General features: G+C 32.3%; 1 protein-coding gene across 1 annotated transcript in view; it reads left to right on the top strand.

Annotated features, from left to right (window-relative positions):
- Window positions 1-22,055, top strand: part of ROBO1 (roundabout guidance receptor 1) — a 1,014,586-nt gene that overhangs the window by 948,889 nt on the left and 43,642 nt on the right. The window contains exons 23-27 of the mRNA XM_044670323.1: window positions 4,813-5,148; window positions 7,351-7,458; window positions 13,295-13,439; window positions 17,097-17,342; window positions 21,239-21,645. Coding sequence (XP_044526258.1) covers window positions 4,813-5,148; window positions 7,351-7,458; window positions 13,295-13,439; window positions 17,097-17,342; window positions 21,239-21,645 — 1,242 coding nt within the window. The remainder of the gene's footprint in view (window positions 1-4,812; window positions 5,149-7,350; window positions 7,459-13,294; window positions 13,440-17,096; window positions 17,343-21,238; window positions 21,646-22,055) is intronic.

Below are 22,055 nucleotides of genomic sequence, written 5' to 3'. Positions count from 1 at the left end.
TGGTCCATTGACATAGCTTTTTGATGGTCAGAGTTTTAAAAAGTCACAGGTATCTCAAAAAGACCTTGAGGTTTGACTAATAGACCACCATATTCCCAGGCAGGGAAGCTAAGATCTTATTTTTTCTTTATCTTAATTTTTGAAATCTGATCCCCTAAAATCAAAGTGCATATTATATTATTATTCCTTGATTCTTTTCCCTCTTTCTTATAAATTCTAAAATATATTAATCAGGGGGCAGCTGGGTAGCTCAGTGGATTGAGAGCCAGGCCTAGAGACGGGAGGTCCTAGGTTCAGGTCTGGCCTCAGACACTTCCCAGCTGTGTGACCCTGGGCAAGTCACTTGACTCTCATTGCCCACCCTTAGCACTCTTCCACCTATAAGCCAATACACAGAAGTTAAGGGTTTAAAAAAATAAAATAAAATATATTAATCACTTAGCTTCAAGGTTCTTACTATTTTCATCTTGACAACCATTTCTCTTTTATTAGCAAGACTCATACTGATTATTGAATTTCTCCCTGTTGATTGTTCCAGTTTTCAACAATCAAAATTATTGAGACATTGTCAAGAAATTGCTTATTCTGCTTTGGGTATAAAAAGATCTTTAGCAGATGTCTGGATAGTTGATGTCCTCCATCAGTACATATTTCTGTGTTAAATTTGAGTCAGTATCATAGAGCTACAGGCAGAAAGACTAAGATTCAAACCTAACTATTGGCACTCAGTAACTCTAGCCCTGGCAGGTCCTTTTTCTGTTTCTCAGTTTCCTCAGCTGTAAAATGGAGTGAATAATTTCTGCACTTCTTTTGTATCATTATAGTAAGGTTCAAATGAAATTATATTTGTAAAGCTCTTTGAAAATTCTAAAGTTTTTTATTAACAGGAATGTCATTCTTTTTATTTTCAATGGAATTCAGATATAAATTACATGGAAACATCATCATCATCATCATCATCATCATCATGCTATCATTCTTTCCTATTTAATGCTCTGAGGTTTATTAGCTAAGTGTTCCTGTTTAAAATTGAATACCAAGAAACTTGTTCATTGAATTAGAAAAAAATCATAACAAAGTTCATTTGGAAGAACAAAAAGATCAAGAATATCAAGGGAAATAACAAAATAAATGTGAAGGATGGTGACCTAGCAGTACCAGATCTTAAACTGTACTTCTAAATCAGTGATCATCAAAACAATATGGTACTGGCTAAGAGACAGAAGGGAGGACCAGTGGAATTGGGGTAAAAGACCTCAGCAAGATGGTGTACAATAAACCCAAAGATCCCAGCTTTGGGGACAAGCACCCACTATTTGACAAAAACTGCTGGGAAAATTGGAAAACAGTATGGGAGGGATTAGGTTTATATCAATATCTCACACTCTATACCAAGATAAATCCAGAATTGGTAAATGACTTAAATATAAAGAGAGAAATTAAAATTAAATTAGGTGAACATAGAATAGTATACCTGTCAGATCTATGGGAAAGGAAAGAATTTAAGACCAAGCAAGAGATAGAGAATATTACAAAATGTAAAATGAATAATTTTGATTATATTAAATTAAAAAGGTTTTGTAAAATCAAAAACAATGCAACCAAAATTGGAAGGGAAGCAACAAATTGGGGAAAAAATCTTTATAACCAAAAACCTCTGACAAAGGTCTAATTTTTCAAATCTCTGAGAATCTAAATCAATTGTACAAAAAAAAAAAGCTATTCCTGATTTGATAAATGGGCAAGGGACATAAATAGGCAGTTTTGTGATAAAGAAATCAAAACTATCAATAATCACATGAAAAAGTGTTCTGAATGCCTCCTGAATTGAGAAATGCAAATCAAAACAACTCTGAGGTACCACCTCCCACCTAGTAGATGGATCAATATGACAGCAAAGGGAAGTAATAAATGTTGGAGAGGATATGGCAAAATTGGGACACTAATAGCAATGCTGGTGGATTTATGAATTGATTCAACCATTCTCTAAGGCAATTTGGAATTATGCCCAAACAGCTTTAAAAGACTGCCTGTCCTTTGATCCAGCCATACCACTGCTGGGTTTGTACCACAAAGAGATAATAAGAAAAAATATGTGTTCAAAAATATTCATAGCCATGCTCTTTGTGGTAGCAAAAAAACTGGAAAATTCAGGGGGGTCTCCATCGATTGGGGAATGGCTGAAAGAACTGTGGTATCTGATAATGATGGAATACTATTGTGCTGAAAGGAATAATGAACTGGAGGAATTCCATATGAACTGGAAAGACTTCCAGGAATTGATCCAGAGCAAAAGGAACAGAACCAGGAGAACAGTGAACACAGAAGCTGATACACTGTGGCACAATTAAACATAATTGGCTTTTCTACTAGCAGTAATACAATTTTCCAGGACAGTTCTGAGGGAAAGAATGCCATCCACATCCAGAGAAAGAACTGTGGGACCAGAAACACAGAAGAAAAACATGATTGATCACATGGTTTGATGGGTATATGATTGGAGATATTGACTTTAAATGATCACTCTATTGTAAACATTGTAATATGGAAATTGGTTTTGAAAAATGATGCATGTAAAACCCAGTGGAAGGGTTGAGGGAAGAGGGGAGGGAAAGAACATGAATCATGTAATCATGGGAAAATATTCTAAATCAATTAATAAAAATGATAAATAAATGATAAATGCATTCAACCATTAAAAATGTAATATGAAATGTAAAAAATAAAATAAAATTGTATATATATATAATATATAATGTAGATATAAGCCCACTGAAAGCATAGACTTCAGTGATAATATTGCATCAGTTTTAACTTTGCTTTTTTTTCACCCAAATTTTTTTTCATATTTTATTACCCTTCCTTTCCTTGGCTCCTGGATTTTCTAAATACACATACCTTCTTAATACACAATTATTTTTTAGCTCTTCTTTTACCTCTCTTTATTCTCTGAATAAAATATACCCTATTCCAGAATCATTTGTTGGTTCACGTATGGGTCTCATTCCACCAAAACTTTTAGTTATACCTATAAGGTCAAATTTGGTTCTTTAGAATCTCTAATTCACTTTACTTGTTACCCATGCTTTAAACAGTGTTCATAGATATCGCAATACAGGAGCTTTATTGCTAATTCTTTACTATGATTTTATCTCTTGTGAATTTCAGGCATCTAAATTCCTTTTTCACCTTAGCAGCTCTATGTGATATTCTAGTTACTCTTAATTTCCCTCTCTTTCTCTCTCTTTCACATCAACACACATGCACACATGCTACACATAACTTTCTTTGCTCTTTCCCTTTTTGTTTAATACCTTTGACATTAGATTTTTAAGATTCTTTAGGTAGGATAAATTCTTACCACATCTTGGTAAGTATACTTCATTTTTTATCAGGAGCCATATTGCTATTTTTAAGCCATTGGCTAGAGTTAAACATTTCCTTCTACCTTTTTCTTAGTCATCTTCTCTCTTATCTAATCCTTTCTCATCTAATACCCTTGTGCTCTATTGACAGCAATAATGACTTCTGATATCTTAGTCCTCATTTGCCATAAGTTATGAAAACAGTGTTTTGTTCAAAACTTCTTGACTTTTAGGAATACTCCCCAAATTCCTTCTGGCCTTATTATCTGTATATACATGAATCACCAGAAGTGGGCAATAATCATTCAATTTGAAAATTTCTGGAAGATTCTCTATAACTTTCTGGATACCAAACCCCAGAAGCAACTGACTAATTTCTTATTATTTGTGGACATACTTTTACTTCTATGGCAAAAAGCTGTCTCACCTAGAAAATTGTAAATATACTTATGTAGATTTGCACTTACTGACTTTTATAATTGTTACTTCACTTGTCAAATTCTGTTAAGTCTCTTTGGTCTTTCTTTAGACATTCATTTACAATGATGTAATCTGTCTAGCAGAATAATATTTTCCATGAATTTCCTTAATTTTTTTCCCACTAATAAACATTTATTTCCCCTCCTCTGCCCCACTGAGCAGCAACAACAACAAAACCAGAAAATCTTCATAACAAATTTATATAGTAAAGCAAAACAAATTCCACATTGGCCATTTCCAAAACTGTCTCATTTGACACTGTCAGTCCTCTGGAATAATGCTTTGTCATTACATTGGTCAGAGTTCTAAAGTCTTTTAAAGTTGTTTCTTGTATTTTGTCATTGTATAAATTTTATTTCTAGTTCTGCTTAGTTCACTCTATAATTCACTCTGTAATAAGTAATTTCTTATGGCACGATAATGTTTCCATTGCGTTCATATACCATAATTTGTTCAGCCATTTCCCAATAGATTGTAATACTATTTTAGTTTCCACTATTTAAAGAGCTTTTATTCATTTTCAATTTATGTCCTTTGTCCGACGGACTTAATAATTTACTTGTGAGTATCCAACAATGCAAGTTTAATAGAACATAGAGTTTTATTGTATAATTCTGACAGCATTGGTATTAGTATGATTAATATTATAAATAGGAGACAGTTTTTAATAGGATATACTTTTTAATGTATAATAGAAGTTCAGTGATCTTTACCGAACTTCACCCTGTTTCCTGGGCCTCAAAATACATATGAAATCTATTTTTTGCTTTTCTTTGTATCTCCTGTGCTTGACAAAGTGTCTGGTACATCATAAGTTTATAACTGACTTAGAGACTTTCCAATTACAAGTCCATTTCTGTTTCATGGAAATGGGTACACAGAGACATTTTTAAACGTAGTGCCCCTAAGAATATGTACCTATAACCCAAGGGAATAACCTTCTCCTTTTTCTTTCCCTGTGGTTTAGCTGATTGTATAGCAAATTACAACAACCAGCTGGATAACAAACAAACAAATCTGATGCTGCCTGAGCCTACCGTGTATGGTGACGTGGACCTGAGCAACAAGATCAATGAAATGAAAACCTTCAATAGTCCAAACCTGAAGGATGGCCGATTTGTTAATGCATCAGGGCAGCCCACTCCTTATGCCACCACTCAGCTCATCCAGTCAAACATCAGCAACAACATTAATAATGGCAATGGAGATTCCAATGAGAAACACTGGAAACCCTCTAGTCAGCAAAAGCAGGAAGTGGCATCTATTCAATATAACATTATGGAGCAAAACAAATTAAACAAAGGTGAAGAGTTTTGCTTCTCCATCCATCCCTTTTGATTTGACCTGCTTACCCTTTTGACCACTCTGGATTGCAACTTATTGAAACTAGCAAGTGTAGACTTTCTGATATTTAAATAATAAACTGTTTCATGAGTTTCAAAATTATCAGTTGTCAAGTGTCAGAGAGTTAATTAGCACCATAACAACCTCTGAAGATTAAAATTATTGTAACAAGTAAGCAGTTATAGCTTGAATTGGAAGTAAAGTATTTTCACATGGCTTTGAAATTAAAATAGTCAATGAGGAATTGGTTAGGTCCATCTTTTATTCATAAGGAAGATGTACAACAGTCAAAAATACCTCACGTTTTAAATAGACTTTCTCATTATTTTCACTCATTGATGAAAAATAATTACTTCTATATGATCATATAAACTAATGACATTTTGATATAAAACTAAAGAAAGCTTTTAAAATTAAACTGAAGTGGTTCCAAAAATTGCATTTCTATTTCATATATTCATTAGACCAAATATAAGTTCTAGAAAATGAAAGTCTATTGTTGACATAGCTTATCTATGTCTTAATTAACCATACTATCATAGATTTAGAGATAGAAGTGACTTTAGTTAGTTCAGTAAATGCCTTAATTTTACAGTTGAGAAAATTGAATTTTAGAAAGGTTACTGGATTGCCCAAGCTTACACTGGCAGAAGTAGGATTTAAACCAACATACTCTGACACTCAACTCAGATCTTATTTTTTTTAATTTTGTGGTAACATAGAGCAAAGGAATATTCTTTTTAGCATGTAGGGGAGCTTTCTATAATACAATGTGTGAATTAGAAGAGAAGAATTTGATCCTTTTAGCTACTTAGTTTAGTAAACTAATTTGCAAAGTTATATCCCTAGGAAAGGAAGTATTTGTAATTTTCAAATATTTTGAGAAGGCACAGACATTTTGTAGTATGTGTTCAAAGATATCCAAATTTTATTTTAGATACTTTGAGTACATTTACTTTCTTCAAAATATAATATTGAGCAGGAACAAAGTACTCTAAAAGAAAATTCCTATAAATCAATCAGAAAGCAATAAAGGTTATACTATTTGAGTCACTGCACTTAGCACTGGAGATACAAAGAAAGATAAAAACATTTCCTGCGCTCAGTGAGCTCACAAGAGACAAACATTAATAACTATGTACAAGTAAAAGGGAATCAATTCCAGAAAAGGATGAACAAAAATCAGCAATTTTATATACCAAGGATTTTTTATAAACATAAGCATTTTATTTTTTCTTATTTATTTGCCTTTTGTTTCAGCCTTGAAATGAGAAAGGTCTTATATTATTCTTTAAGACCCAAGAAAACACTACTATTTTCAAAATCAAGTCATTAGAACTACCTAATGCCATGATAACTAATTATATTGCTTTATTATTTATTTTTTTTAAAGAATCACTGAAAGCATTGTTCACTTTTCATATGTAAAAGTGCTGGTTTATTGAAAATATGTGGTGTAAAGCACTATAAAATAAACTGGAATGCAACCAGACTGACAAAACTATTACACTCTATACTATACAAAACCAATTACATTAAGCATTTTGCTTTGTTTCCCCTTTGTGTTTGATAATTGTTTTTCATTCTTTTTTATTTCTGTTTTTTATCATCTAGGGTTCCTTAAATGTTCAGTGTTTTTATAAGCCATAGTATTATTTTTAATTCTTAATGAATTTATTTTTTAGACTGAAATTTTATTAAGCACTTTTTATTTAAAGGCACATAATCCCCAAATCCTATCGTTAAATGAACTGATTTTGTCTAATATATTTTATCTTTTTAAAAGGAAATTAATGCTTATATATTAGGTGTGTACATACCATAAAAAAGGAAAATAGTTATACAAGGGACAGTCTTCATAGATAAGAGACATAAACATTTAGAACTGAGAATAATTCATATGTGTATACATGCACATATACATATTTGCATTTCTTTATTGTATTAACATTTTATAGTTTTATGTGTTTAAGAATCTGAAAAGTTTCAGATTCTAAAAGTCTGATTATAAAAAAATGAAATAGGAAACAAAAGATTTTAATTTCTATTAAATTATTTCTAATTATTTCTATTAAATTCTATTAAAAGGGAATAGCAAAAATCCATGTAAAATAACTCATGAAGAGATTAACATTATTTGACTTTGTTATTAAATCTATAGATTATCGAACGAATGATACCATCCCACCAACTATTCCGTACAATCAATCTTATGACCAAAATACTGGAGGCTCCTACAACAGTTCAGATCGAGGCAGTAGTACATCTGGTAAGTATCACTCTACCACCCAGCCCCAAATTAAGGTTCTCCTGTAAATATTTTGCAAATGTTATTGAGAATGGAGGCAAGGGATGGAATTCTTGGAGTGGGGATGGAATTTTGGAAGAGGGGCAAGAGACCAAATGACAGTTGGAAGAGGAGTTTGGACCTAAGAAAGGGGTCTTTGGAGGTTAAGAGCTTGTGGAGGGGAGACGCTGCACCCACTATCCTCCACAATTATCCCTTAACCTTGTTACCTACAATAAATACTAGAAAAGATCAGATCGTGTTCAGGTTCATTTGGGAGACTGTTAGAGGAGAGAGTGCTGCAGCTAAGTCAGATTGTGTTCCATCTTTAAAGCCGGGGGGAGGCTTCTGTAAATCCCAGGTCGTAACAACATTGAACTGGGTCATTACAAACCCCACCTTGTGGGGTGACCTTTCCTTCAGCCCCCTAGGGGTAGCATACCCTCCTAGGGTCCCCCTATTTCTAAGGGGATTCCCATAAAGTCTAACAGTGTTAGAGGTTAGCTGAGAGTGAGAAGGGGATTGTTATACAGACACCACCCTGATTCCTAGCTACATCCCCCTCCTCATTAGCCCCCCTAATACAGATACCATATTACATATAAGATTCTGAAGCAAATAAAATTAGTTAATAATAATATTTTATTATACATTAAGATTCATAAAGATTTGTAAACAATCTTTTAAATTCATTAGTACAAGTGTTACTGTAGGTGAGGGGAAAAAAGGCAGAGATTAACTGATTTGAAACTTTTAAATTCTAAAACTATGATGCAAAGCCTAATTTCAAATTTATCACTTTTCACTATATTATACTGCCTTTAATTCTTATATAAATTGAGAAAGCTATGAGACTTATCAGTTTTCTTGAATTGAAACTATTAGACATCATCTTCCTCAGTAACTGTCTTAGAGAGAACCTCCACTCTAAATAAGAATATAGTAAATGAAGTTCTTTATTTCCAAAATGTAATTATATAGCTCCATATATAAATGCCATGGAAAATATTTCATTGAAAACAAAGATATAAAAGAATATAAGATCATTTCTAGGAAGATGACAGAGTAAGGCATGAAGCTTTCTCACCTTCCCAATATCCCCCACAATAACCAAAAATACTTCCACAAAATCAAAGTAAAAGTGGCAAAACCAGAAGAGTCAAGAGTGAAATTGAACAGCATGGGAAAACCAGGGAGGAAGGTTGCTGATTTCCCTGTCCTCTGTTCTAGCACTATAGGCCCTGGGGGCAGGAACAGAAATAGAGTGGAATCAACAAGGTAACTTCTGGGGGCAGGATTGGCAGCCTCACCTTGTTTGCTGAGTCCCAGGCCCTGTATCCCCAAGTATATCACTGGAATTCTCAGGCAGAAGGCCCTTGGAACAACTGCCTGTTGTATTCTCTGCTCTTGATATACCCTCAAGCCAACAGCTAGAGAATGAAGGAGTGGACACCATGGAGTCTCAGGGCTCTGGGCTATGAGGGTAGTAACTCGAACCTCACTGGTAGCAAATGAGGACCTTTGGAGGCCCAAAGAATGCAGAGTGAACACCTGCTCTGTTTCAGGCTGTAGCAAAGGTGTGCACTTCATTGAGTGTGGTTACTAAGGGACTGGGGTCTCTTCAGTTATGGTCACTCCCAGTGGGAGATGGATAGGCTTCTTGTAGTAGCAGTGGCAGAATTACCTATAGGCAATGGTTGGAATACCTGAAGTAAATCATGGACTGGAGTTTGAGCAGGGTACCCCAGGATATTACATCAGGCTGTGCTATAAAAACTGGCATAAATAGGACTGAAAAAATAAACATGAAAATTCCTGAAACCTGAGGTAGCATACAATAGGAATCCTGAGAGTCTATTGAGAATCTATTGGCCCGGCTCTTAAAATTTAATAAATAAAAATGAGCAAGCAAAGACAAAAGAGCCCAAATATTATGGGGACAAAGAAGACATTGGTTTAAACTCAGAGAATTCCTACTTTAAAAATTGCAAAGAAATACAACAAATGGCCACAAGCTCAAAAAGAGCTTTTGGAAGAGTTTAAGAAAGACATAAAAGACAAATGTAAAGAGGGGAAGAAAAATTAGAGGGAAAAAGAGCAATGTAAGAAAATTAAGAAATTTTTGAAAGATTACACCAACTGAAGAGATCCAGATGCTCATGGAATAAAATAATGTCCTAAGAACTAGAATTGAAAAGGAGGAAGCTAACAATGTCCTAAGACAACAATAAATAATTAAGGAATATCAATAGTTTGAAATAATAGGATAATATGAAACATCCCCAAAACAACAGACCTAGAAAATAGATCAAGGAAAGAAAATATAAGAATAGTTAAACTCCTAGAAAGTTATAATCAAAAAAGGGGTTTATACATCATACTCCAAGAAATTGTCTAAGAAAATTGACCAGAAATTCTAAAAATAAGAAGGAAAATAGAAATTGAAAGAATCCTCTGATCATGATTTCAAATGGACCAAAAGATGAACATTCACAGTAACATTATTGCTAAGTTCTGTTTCTAAGTTAAGAAGAAAATCCTGCAATCAAGAAGAAAAAAAGTAATTTAAATATTGTGGAGTTAGGATAATCCAAGATGTAGCATCCAGAACAGTAAAAAAATATAGGACACAGAACACAGCGTTTTGTAGAGCAAAAGAACTGGGTTTACAATTAAGGATAACATATCCAGTAAAGATGAGCATAATTATAAAAGAAAAAATTGGATATTTAATGAACAAAAGAAGTTTTCCACTATTCCTGGGAAAAACCCAGAATTCAGCAGAAGATTCTATCTATAAGAAGCATACAAAAGTAATGAAAGACCAATAATAAGCCATACAAAAGGTCAAATTGTTTGATTCCTGTATGGGCAAAGTGTCGTCTTTGGCCCCTGGGAATGGCATCATTGCCTGGATATTTTGAAGGGGTGTGTATGGATAAAAGACTCAAAGTCAAGGTGAAAAGTTCCACTGGATATGGATATAATCCAGCTGGAAAAACTTCGTTTTGTAGCGTATGGTCCTGACAACAGATTGTGTCTACTACCCAAGGACCAGTCTAGCTAACTATGGTCCTGGTAATATATATTAACTGAGATTTAGGCAAGTTAAGTTGATCAAATTAAATGCAGATAGAAACATGAAGAAACAGGCCTAATATTATATTATTAGAGCAGCTTAGATTTTTTTAAGAACACAAGTTGAAATTAGACATTAATATCTTTAAAGCTGTTCATGCTCATGACCCAGGGATCCCATTACTAGTATTAAGACCTAATGGCATTATTGAAAGGGTGAGAAGCTTTGTATCTGTGAAAATATTCATGAAAGTTTTCTTTATAATGATAAAACAACTGGAAATGACATAATTGCATTGAATATAACAAATGACTGAATAGATTGTGACATTTTGAATCCATCAATTGTCTTATATTATTAGAAAGGACATATATTAGAAATATGAAGAAAATAAGAGAAATATGAGAAGAGATGAAATGTGAATAAGAATAATACATATTACAATTACATTTTTTAAAAGTCACAAAATCAAGAGAAAAAAGAATCCAAGAAAATCAAATTTAAAGAGAACTGAAAAGCAGAGGTTTATTTATAAGTGAAAATTTGTAATTTCCATATTTTAAACAAATTATAAACAATGTGGAGTTTGTGGGTTTGCATATGATATTTATGTTTGTTTAGTAAAGTTTTTTGTTAGTTGTGTAGGTTAAGTATATAATTTAAAAATTGATATAAAAACAAGTGAATAGCCCTAACCCCTGTAGAATTTACTTAGGAAAAAAAATGAAAAACAAGTAAGATCTGGGTTAGATATATACTCAGCTCTGTTTATGCTTTTTATATTTTAACTAGTTATAGTTTTCCAGTTAGAAAGCAGAGTTCCTAAATTTAAACTGACATATTTTAATTTGCTTCTTCCACCCTAAGTTTTATTTCAGACATTTCCCTGTTGTGTTACCTCTAGAACTTCCAGGAGAAAGTATGCTGATTTTTGAATGCTATTATAATAATTGTGTTGTTATTATAACAATGAAAACAAGTAAGATTCACATTAAAGTGAAAACAGACCTATTAATAATTATTACCCGAGTCAATATGAATATATATATATATACACTATACTTCATATAATATTTTTTTCTACTCAAAACAAGATCAGAATTTGCCTCCATTACCAGGGTGACAAATTGCTGCTTTATAAGTGGTCACACAAACTCACTCTGCTACTTTGTTCTTGGTTAGTTGGATAGGAGATGAGGGAAGTATCTGATTGAAAGGCTATCTAATCTCAAAGGTTCCTTCTTGGTCCAAAATTTTATGATTCTAATTTTGTAACTCTTGAGGAAAGGAGTGCCATTTAATAGAGAATAGAGAATCATTTAATCTTTCTAAGCCTCTATTTCCTTACCTATAAAATTAGGATCATTAAAGCTATATGATAACTATGATGGTACTATTTTCAATTCTAAACAAGTTTAAAAAGTACTTTGCAAACTAAATTATATAAAGTTCAGATATCACTTAATGATAGTAGTAGGTAAGAAACTATGTGACTAGCAGAAATTAAGGATATCATGAATCCAAGGGATTGATGAAATGCTAAGAACGAGGATTAGAGCAAGTAAGTGAGCAAGCAAGGAAAACTGATTAATACTTAACCATTTTGGTAGGAGGCTAAGAAGAGATATGGGCAATGGAAATGCTAAGGAAGGCAAGATAAAAGGGTAAAATTATCCCTCAGACAAGGCTATGGTTATACAACAAATGCAAATACAAAGATTTGTTTATTTTTCTTCTACTGCAATAGATTTATTTTCTGTTATGGAAATTGAATTAATCAAATGGTTTATTGAGTGGATATTTGTTAAGTGACCTGTTTACTTATTTCTGAGAATTAAAGGGATAAATTTTATATGCATTTTAGGCATGAAGTGGGAGCTTTAACAAAAAACACTGTATTACTGATTTACAGTTTCATGTGACTATTAAAATATATGCATTTATTAATTACAAATAAACCTTCTGAAGATATTATTTTTTCTTAGACTGAGGAACATTATGACTCAAAAACATCTTATTCAAAAATATGTGACCACTTTTGATTATACATGTTAAATTTCAAAGTCAGCATGAAACAACACCTAGTTTTTAGCCAATTGTTAAGATTTTTAAAGCAGCATCATTCTACTATAAACCATTATTTTGTAGAGAGAACAGCTGAAAACATTTCTGCCATACTTTATTACTATTCTTTCTTTTGTTGGTCATGATATTAAATCTTATAGCAATTATTTTTATCTGCACCTGCCATTCCAACTAAAGCTAGTAATTTCATTGTGCCTAAAACATTTCAATGGACAAGTACAAATTACATGTATGTAGTTACTTAATGCAACAGTGGAAATTTAATAGATCATATCTGTATCATATTGTATTTTAGATTCCAGCAATTAAAGAATAGAAGAGTAATCTAGAAAATATCTACAGCTCATTTGTTTTAGATGTTAGGCCATAATATAATTAATTGCTTTTCAAAGATCAGTCTTGGTGATATTATTTACAAAATTCATTTATGGTTTTATTGGATTTTTTCTATTTATTAACAGTTAAATACACAAATGTGTTTTCTGATGTTATAGAAATTTCTCATTAGAATTAATGAGAGAAATCATCTGGTTACTTGGTTTTTAAAAAAAACCCATTAATGTTGAGGTTATATTTAGCGAAGAATAATTTGTATCATGTTTGCAGAGTGATTCTTAAAATAAGAAGTAAGAATTTTCTTTCTTTTACACTAAGGGAGTCAAGGGCATAAGAAGGGTGCCAGAACACCCAAGTTACCAAAACAGACAGGCATGAACTGGGCAGACCTACTTCCTCCTCCCCCAGCACATCCTCCTCCTCACAGCAATAGTGAAGACTACAGTCTTTCTGTAGATGAGAGGTAAGTAAATAGAAAATTATTTTATATGAAACCTTATGTGAAACTTGAATATGTTTGTAGAGCAAGTTTCTGTAAGAGGTGGTATTACCCAAGAACTCTGAAATGTGACCCTTTCAACAAAAACATCACCATTTACATAGTAATAAAGTATCAGTATTCTAAATTATCCTGAGGTTCAGCCCCCTCTGAATGATCCTTTTCTTAACAGCTGTGTTTTTAAAAAATTCGAATGATGTATGTATAAAACAATGTTTGGCTAGTGAACCCCAGGTTCCAAAGAATTGATTCCCCCAAAAGGCACTGGAAGTGTGCTTGGTAGGCATGATGTGACTATTATATATACTTCAAAGAAGAATTTCTTTGAACAAATAGTATAAAAGATACTATCACAAAAATTGTGATGGGATGTCAAGAATGTCAAGAGATTTAGAGGAAAGTCCCCAGTCAAGCCGAAAGAGGTACTAGATTTCTCTAGAAAGATTCACCCAACTGAATGGACCCCCTTCAAGGTATTTACAGGATAGCTTTAGACAAAAAGAGCAGATGTGGATGAATTGTGAACTATGTCCTTGGGAGAGCTCACAATGATAAAATCCCAAATACCCTGAAGTAATGAAAGTAGTATTTACACTTTATAAGGAATAAAGACTTTTTGAAGAGCCATTTTGGATACCATCCTCTCTTAAACATTTATTTTTATTATGGCTATTTGCAAATGCCATATTCCCCTATTAACAATGGGCTTCATAAAATAAAGAATCTTTTCTTATCTAAATCTTGCATTTTCCCTACCCTGCCACTGTTGTCTGTACACAGCAGATACATAATGTATGTTCCACTTTAAATTCAAAAGGCCATAAAAAAATCGGGAACTTGATTAAGGATTTAATATCACACAAGGTATATATGGTCCATTAAAGTGAGGGCCCTTTATATCATATATCTTTAGAATGTTCTCTACTCTGTACTGATTTTTATCCCAATAGACCATATTGTGGTAATTGGCATAGTATTGTAAGAATCTGCATCTATAGAAAGAAAGAACATGTATACTGATGAAATCATATATTTTGGAAAACTGAAATATGCTGTTGTATAGGTAATAGAAATAAAGACTGGACCTTAGATTTAATTGTATAAAGAAATTTCACATAACAGTGCCTCTCCAAAAATTATTTAGTAATTTATTCACACTAGGGAAGTATGAAGAAAACTTACATGTACAAAAAATTATTAAAGAATATTCAGTATAGTCTGCTGAGTCTTCAGGAGGGATAGGAATAGAGCAGGATCCTTCAATTTTCCAAATTCTAAGACTAGACCTATTATAAAAGGATGAGGAAACTCCCTGCACCAATGCATGTCAACACCTTCTCTGCAAATGAGTATTAGAGAGTTGCCTTTGAACTTTGAAAGGTGTTAAAAATATTAAGTGACTTTGCTAGGGTCATACAGCCATTATTTGTCAGAAGCTAGTATTGAATTGATGTATTTCAGCTCCAAGACCAACACTCTCTTTAGTGGACCCAAGTTGTGTAGTATATTTGTTTAGAGGCAGAAGCTACTGTAGTTAAATTCATGAGTCTAATTTTTCAATAGATCATTTAATAGTATTTATCAAATTGTGATAGGCTGTGATAAGAGTTTCTGTTAATCCTTACTGAAATATCTTGTTAATGCAAGGCATTAGAGGAAATTGGAAGTGGAGGTCAAGAGGCAGTTCACTTATTAGAGCAAGTCAGGTTTCCTGAATTGGAGAAGTTTAAAAATGAGTATGAAATCTGATCACTTTCCTATCCATTTCACTTCCTTCATTTGGCTGTAAATGCCTTTCCAAATGAGAATTTATTTGGTGATTACATCCATAATAGAGAGGTAAAAAGAAACCAATTTAAACATCTAAAAAAGATTTATTGAAAGATATTCAGTACACTTTAACTGAGTCTGCAAGAGGTCTAAGGATAGGAGCAGCATCTTGCAGTCTTCCAAATCTGAATCCAAATTCAGGTAATAGTATGGCAGCACCAGGTATAGCTTCCACTTGTTTGTTTTGTATAGGAAAGATCTTATCTCTGATGTGTTAGAAATAATCCTTCCTTTTCAGTGATTCCAGAATTTGGATGGATACTTTATGTTTTTTATTTCAATGAATTGTTTACTGTGCCAGACATTGTACTATTGTACTAATACAGAAAGAGACAAAAAGCAGTCCCTGCTTTCAAGGAGCTCACAGTTTTATGGGGAAGATAACAAGCAAACAAATAGTACAAATAAACTATATGCAGGATAAGTTGGCAGTAATTAAAAAAAGGCTCTAGATTTGAGAGGCTGGGAAGACAAATTTAGTTGAGACTTGAAAGGGGGAAATAATGGAATTCATCAATCCTCACACCTCAGACTTCAAACTAGCAAAACACACTGGTGCAAGGAAAGATCCCTGCACTCCTTTCTAGTATGAACTTCTCTTTGGAGAGACTGAGAGAGACAGCTAATAAGTGAAACTTTGAAGTAAAGAACTTTCAAATGATTTAAGCTGACTTTCCTATTGGGAATAAAAACTTGGGCTGAGAAGTTTTATGTGACCCATCTAACTGGTCAAGTGTTTGTTCTGAGTGAGTGGTCAGAAGGTGGTGAATCTACAACTCTAGTCCAAGAATTGGGATGTTCTTTAATAGCCAAGAAATGTAAATACATAATTCAAAATACCCACACATACAGAACTAAACAAATTAAACATGTATTTATTCCCATTCCTGTGGTAGTACAATTGGTACCATTGAAAGTATGTAAACTTTCCCAAGAACATGACCAGTTGAGTAAATATATATAGTAAATGCTGATGTGAGTGTGTGTGTGCATGTGTGTTAAATATGTACTTGATAGTGGCACTACCGTTTTCCTAGTAATTTAAGTGGAATTTAGCTCAGTCTTTTCAGTTTCTACAAATGACATCATATAAACATCAATGTTTGCTGGTCTTTCAGTTTTATTGCATAAATTTACATTTTAAAATGTTTTTGAATTTGGTTTTACAAAGGCCCGATACTTTTATAGACTAGCTAGATCACATTAGAGCTAAATGATATTTTATGTCTCTAATTATTTTTAGTCACTGTTTAAAAAAAAAACAAACCAAACAGCCAAAGCCAGCTAAGTGGTCAATGGATAGAGTCAAGAAGGACAAAGCTCATAAACTGCCTCAGATACTTAGCTATGTGACGTGGTCAAATTAAGTAACTTTTGGCTTCAGTTTAACTAATATCTAAAATGACATTAACAATAGATTGACTTGTTGATAGAAATGACTTCACAGAAGAGTTGTAAGGATCAAATGCAATAACATTTGTGAAGTGCTTTACAAATTTTAAAGAGATATATGGAAGCTAGTTATTATTAATAACTGGCAACATTTATATAGTTCATAAGTATATTTCAAACTCTGAGCTATTCTGTGATCAAATTAGTTTGGAAAAATTTAGCTCATATAATATCCCTAATCTAGATATCTCTTAAATGAATGCTAAGGGAAAAATATTTTAAAGCAAGTGTTCTGCCATTTAATGGTCAGTAATATCAGCTTCATATACAAGTGCCTGCTCACTTTTACATACTTTAAGTTTAATAACAGATGCCTATGTAATGTTAAATATATTGTAGCTATGACCAGGAAATTCCATGTCCAGTGCCACCAGCAAGGATGTATTTACAGCAAGATGAGCTAGAAGAAGAAGATGAACGAGGCCCTACTCCACCCGTACGAGGAGCAGCTTCATCTCCAGCAGCAGTATCCTATAGCCATCAGTCTACTGCCACACTTACACCTTCACCTCAAGAAGAACTTCAGCCCATGTTACAAGATTGCCCAGATGACATTGGCCACATGCAACACCAGCCTGACAGGAGGTATGTTGTGCAAAGTTTTTAAAAGGTAGCATTTTCTCTACCAACAAATCAGGTTGTTTCTACTCCTTATAATTAGCATTCATCTTATAGTTTAAAAATGATACACAATAATGGATTTATGGATTTATTTTAGTAACTAAAATTATATGATAATCTTTATACTAACATTCCAAATGAACTTTAAAACTTAAAAAATGCATCTTATTAATAGCAATTTTAATTACTATTATAATTCTACTCTAGTCTACATGTGACTAGATGATAATGTACAAATTATTCTCTTTTCATAAAATCTAATTTGGCCAATTTTATTTGTGTAACTTTTCCCTCTCTAACTTTCCTTTATTATTTAGTATATTTCTCATTCTTATAGAAAATGTCCTAATGTCTTCATTCAGTACTTCCAGTGAACAATTATTATCTTATAGCTACAGAAAAATTAGTTTGGTTTACATATTTTGTGTTTGACTTTGGTTATCTTTTTGTTTAGTTGGAGTATTGGATAAGACAGGCACCTTTTGTGTCATTTATTCCATTATTGGTTTTATATGTTTATGTGCTTTATATATATATGTGTGTGTATACATACACACACACAGAACATAAAGTAAAGTAATATTCCTTTGTATTATGCTCAACTGTTTCACTTGTCATTACTATAGCATAAAAGCCATTACTGCTTCATGTTAGTGCTTCTCATTGTTTCTCTTATTCTTTATGATTTTACATTTGTACTTTTCATTGTCCCTGACACAGTTTATTAGTTTCTATATCCCAACTCTCATTAGATAGTGATTTTTTCAATGTCTAATAGAGTTTATTAATTTTAAATCATTTTTTAGAAGGAATTTATAGTGCTGTTTCATAAAATTTTCATCTTAAGCCACTTTTTATAATTATTAAATATAAATATCAAAATACAATTCTAAAGGAAAAGAAGGAAATATTTAATAAAGTTTGTTCGTGATAGGATTTTAGAAACTGAAAATGTATAAAAACATATACAGATATAGCTATGTGTATATACATGTATATCCAATCTTTTATATTTTATAGATACCAGTAGGGATCTGTTTTAAATTTTGGCTCAGCAAAATATATGCAATTATATAACTAGTCACATAACTATATTCGTGAATCTTCAATTAATCTACTGCCATATCTTAAACTTAGTGTGATCAAAAGGAGGCTAAAAATGTTAATAGATCAACTTATGCTAAATAGATACTGACCTTCACTATACTGGTGTCATCGAGAATGATCCCAGAAGACCTCATTATTTGTGAAACAGATCAAAAACTTATTTGTTTAGTCTGAACTTTCAGTGTCTTTCCCACCCTACTGGAAAAGAAATAAAAGTAATTTTGTGCTGTTACTTTTAGGACATTTCCTCTTTAGATGGTGGCTATGGAAATATTGTGCTGTATTAAATCTTGTTTTGGCTAGTATTTTCTCCCTCTCCCCTCCCAAAATAAAGTAAAACATTTTGTACTAGAAAGGAGCAGATTTATTCCATATACTTTTTAAAAGCTTTAAAAACATCTGTCATAGATATTTGCTGATTTTAAATTATATATACTATACTCCTGTATAGATATTTATTTACCATAAAAAGTTGAATTATCAGCTTGTGCACTTGAAAATGTGTATTATAAAAACTTAAAAACTTTTTTCATAAAAAGCCAAAAATTAGGAAATAACAATAACATACTTGGCTAAGATATGGTCAGAATTCTATAGGAGTAAATATTTTCTAAGATGTGTATCCTTTGAATTATTTGTGCTTCATAAATTCTGGCTTCATTTTAAGAATATTATTGGAATGTGTTTTTCTAATCATTTATACCAGAATATTTCAAAGAACCGACATTAAGTGGAGTATCACAATTTCATATGCAGTTCTCTTTTTGTGTTCTGATGTGAATATATAATTTTCTTTAATTTCAGAATTAAATTATTTTAAAATATACAATGTTTTTCATTAAAGCTAGATAATTTTTAGAATAATTTTATGTTGGAACTTCAGGAAAATATGTCAAAAGTTATTTTATAAAAATAGTTAACATTCCTTCAAATAGTAATGGTTTACAATTCTCACAAAATAATTACTCTTGAGATGGAAAGAGCTTTAAACTTGATATCAGGAGACTTGACAATACATTTAACTTCTCTGAAATATTGGTTTTCTCATCTTTTGGATGGTGGTTGGTAAACTATGGCTGTCTGCCCTCCCTTTTTATATGAGCCTAGAACTAAAAATAATTTTTTACGGTTTTAAATGCAAGTGTATTTAAAAATGTAAAAACCATTCTTAACTCTGCCGGCCATACTCTGTCGAGCCACAAAAGCTCAGGGCTTGCACAAAGTTTGCTGGGAATCCGGGGCTAGACGATATGGTCTTTGAAGTCCCTTCCTAGATCTACCAATCTTTGATTTTGTGACTAATTCTGGCATGTGCCTATACGTTATTTTAGTAATTCTTGAAAAAAAAGTTCAAATGCTTTTTATATTGAGTAGTAAATGCAACTTATATCTCTCATGCTTAGTTTGAGTTTGCTTTATTTACAGGTGATTCACATAAACATCCTATCTCTTTTTAGTACTTTATTGGTTTGGTAATGGTTAAAACTAAATCCTCTTCTAGCATGGAAATACCTTTGTTTTACATAGTGCTGATTTGCTTAATGTAACAATTTTTACTTCAGTTAGTGGTCATCATGTTTTCCTAAAGTTTCTTAAAGGTGATTAAAATATTTTTTCTTTTTAATAACATATTAGCTTATTGTGTTTTATATATGCCTAATATATATTCAATTTGCATTTTAGATAAAACAAATTTTCATTCAATGTAAGCAGCCAGTCATTATTGAAACTTAGTATTCATTTTTTTGTTTGAAATAAGTCCAGCTCTTTCAACTTCCTTATAGTTTTCAAACTATCACAAAAGAATTTTTCTTAATGCTAAAGTATGAAAAAATCACAACTTTTATCTAAAATCCTTATATTAATAACCTTGTCAGATTATGTTTCTAATTTCTCAACCCAAGTCTCATCTTTTCTACTTTGTAGATCTATAAATCTATAGATTTTATAAATGAAAGATTTAAAAAATCTAGTCATACTGATAACGGATTTATATGTTTTAAATCAATTGTGACTTTGTCCCTATAGTAAGTAATCCTTGAGCTAAAAAGTTTACCAAATTAGTATTCTCCAAAAAACAAGGTGGACTGTATTACTGAGGGAAGAGAGACATGGGATTAAGAATTTTTAATTGCCAAAATTACTAGTAAAGTGGCTGATGTTTTTGTAATATAGATTTTATCTATAGGAATGTGTGGCATATGATAAACTGATTTTTAAAAAAAATCATAAAATGCTTCCTTCTAATATTACCTTCATCTCTTCTCAAAAAAATTGATTGGCAACAAGGACATAGAAAGGATGAAAGAAAATAATTTTATTGGAAGTGCTCTGTTATGGTGTAGATGTCCGTTGTCTTAGGCAATATCTAACTTTCTTAATTATTCATGATATTTTGGTAACATCATTTGCAGTTTGCCCCTAAAGTAGTTTTTAAACTTTCTTATATAATAGAAGCCATTTCCTTTTTAAGCATACATAATCCAAATAATGAAACATCAAATGGTATATACAAAGCTGAACACTTTTATTAGAACTTAAATATAAATCTAGGTTTTGTTGTCAGATGCTTCACAAACAGCTCTACTATGAACAAAATACAGTAACACTTTCTCACGTACAGTTGCAACTGTTTTTTTTTCCTTTTTATGAACAAAGGAGCTGAATTAGAGAGGCATCATATTGGTCTTTAGATACTTTATGTGTAATTGGAGTAACCTGAATCATGTGTATTTCTTTTCTTTTTTCTAAAGACGTCAGCCTGTGAGCCCTCCTCCTCCACCAAGACCAATTTCTCCACCACATACCTACGGTTACATTTCAGGACCTCTTGTGTCAGATATGGATACTGATGTACCAGAAGAGGAAGAAGATGAAACTGACATGGAAGTAGCCAAAATGCAAACCAGAAGGCTTCTTTTACGTGGTCTTGAACAGACCCCTGCTTCTAGTGTTGGTGATTTGGAAAGCTCTATAACTGGCTCCATGATAAATGGCTGGGGTTCAGCCTCAGAAGAAGATAACATTTCAAGTGGACGTTCCAGTGTTAGTTCTTCTGATGGCTCATTTTTTACTGATGCAGATTTTGCACAGGCTGTTGCAGCAGCAGCTGAATATGCTGGTCTTAAAGTGGCAAGACGTCAAATGCAGGATGCCACAGGTAATTTGCATATTTGCAAAAGTAATCAAAAAAATTTAAGTATGTAGCATTGAATTACTATCTTCATTTATATGTAATGCTCTATAAAGTAGATGGCAAATAGCATTTTGTATTTCCAAAATTAAAACTAATCTCCAGTTATGTAAACTATTACTTTCAATTCAACAATTTCTAGCTTAATCCAGCCTCCACTCAGCTTGTTTTCCACAAAGTGATCTCCTAAAGTGCAAATCTGACCCACATCACCCCCAAACTCACAATAATTAAACCACAAAGATTCCCTCTGATAAAATATGAACTCATTTTTTTTGGCATTTAAAGCTTTTTACCACTTGATCCCAGATTTCCTTTCCAGATTTATTACACATTACTTTCCTACATACATTCTAGGCTATACTGGCCTTCTTGCT

This window comes from Gracilinanus agilis, chromosome 3 (genome assembly GCF_016433145.1).
Source record: "Gracilinanus agilis isolate LMUSP501 chromosome 3, AgileGrace, whole genome shotgun sequence".
NCBI classification, from domain to species: domain Eukaryota; kingdom Metazoa; phylum Chordata; class Mammalia; order Didelphimorphia; family Didelphidae; genus Gracilinanus; species Gracilinanus agilis.
Note: the sequence above shows the minus strand (reverse complement) of the source record. Positions and strands in the feature narration are given on the sequence as shown.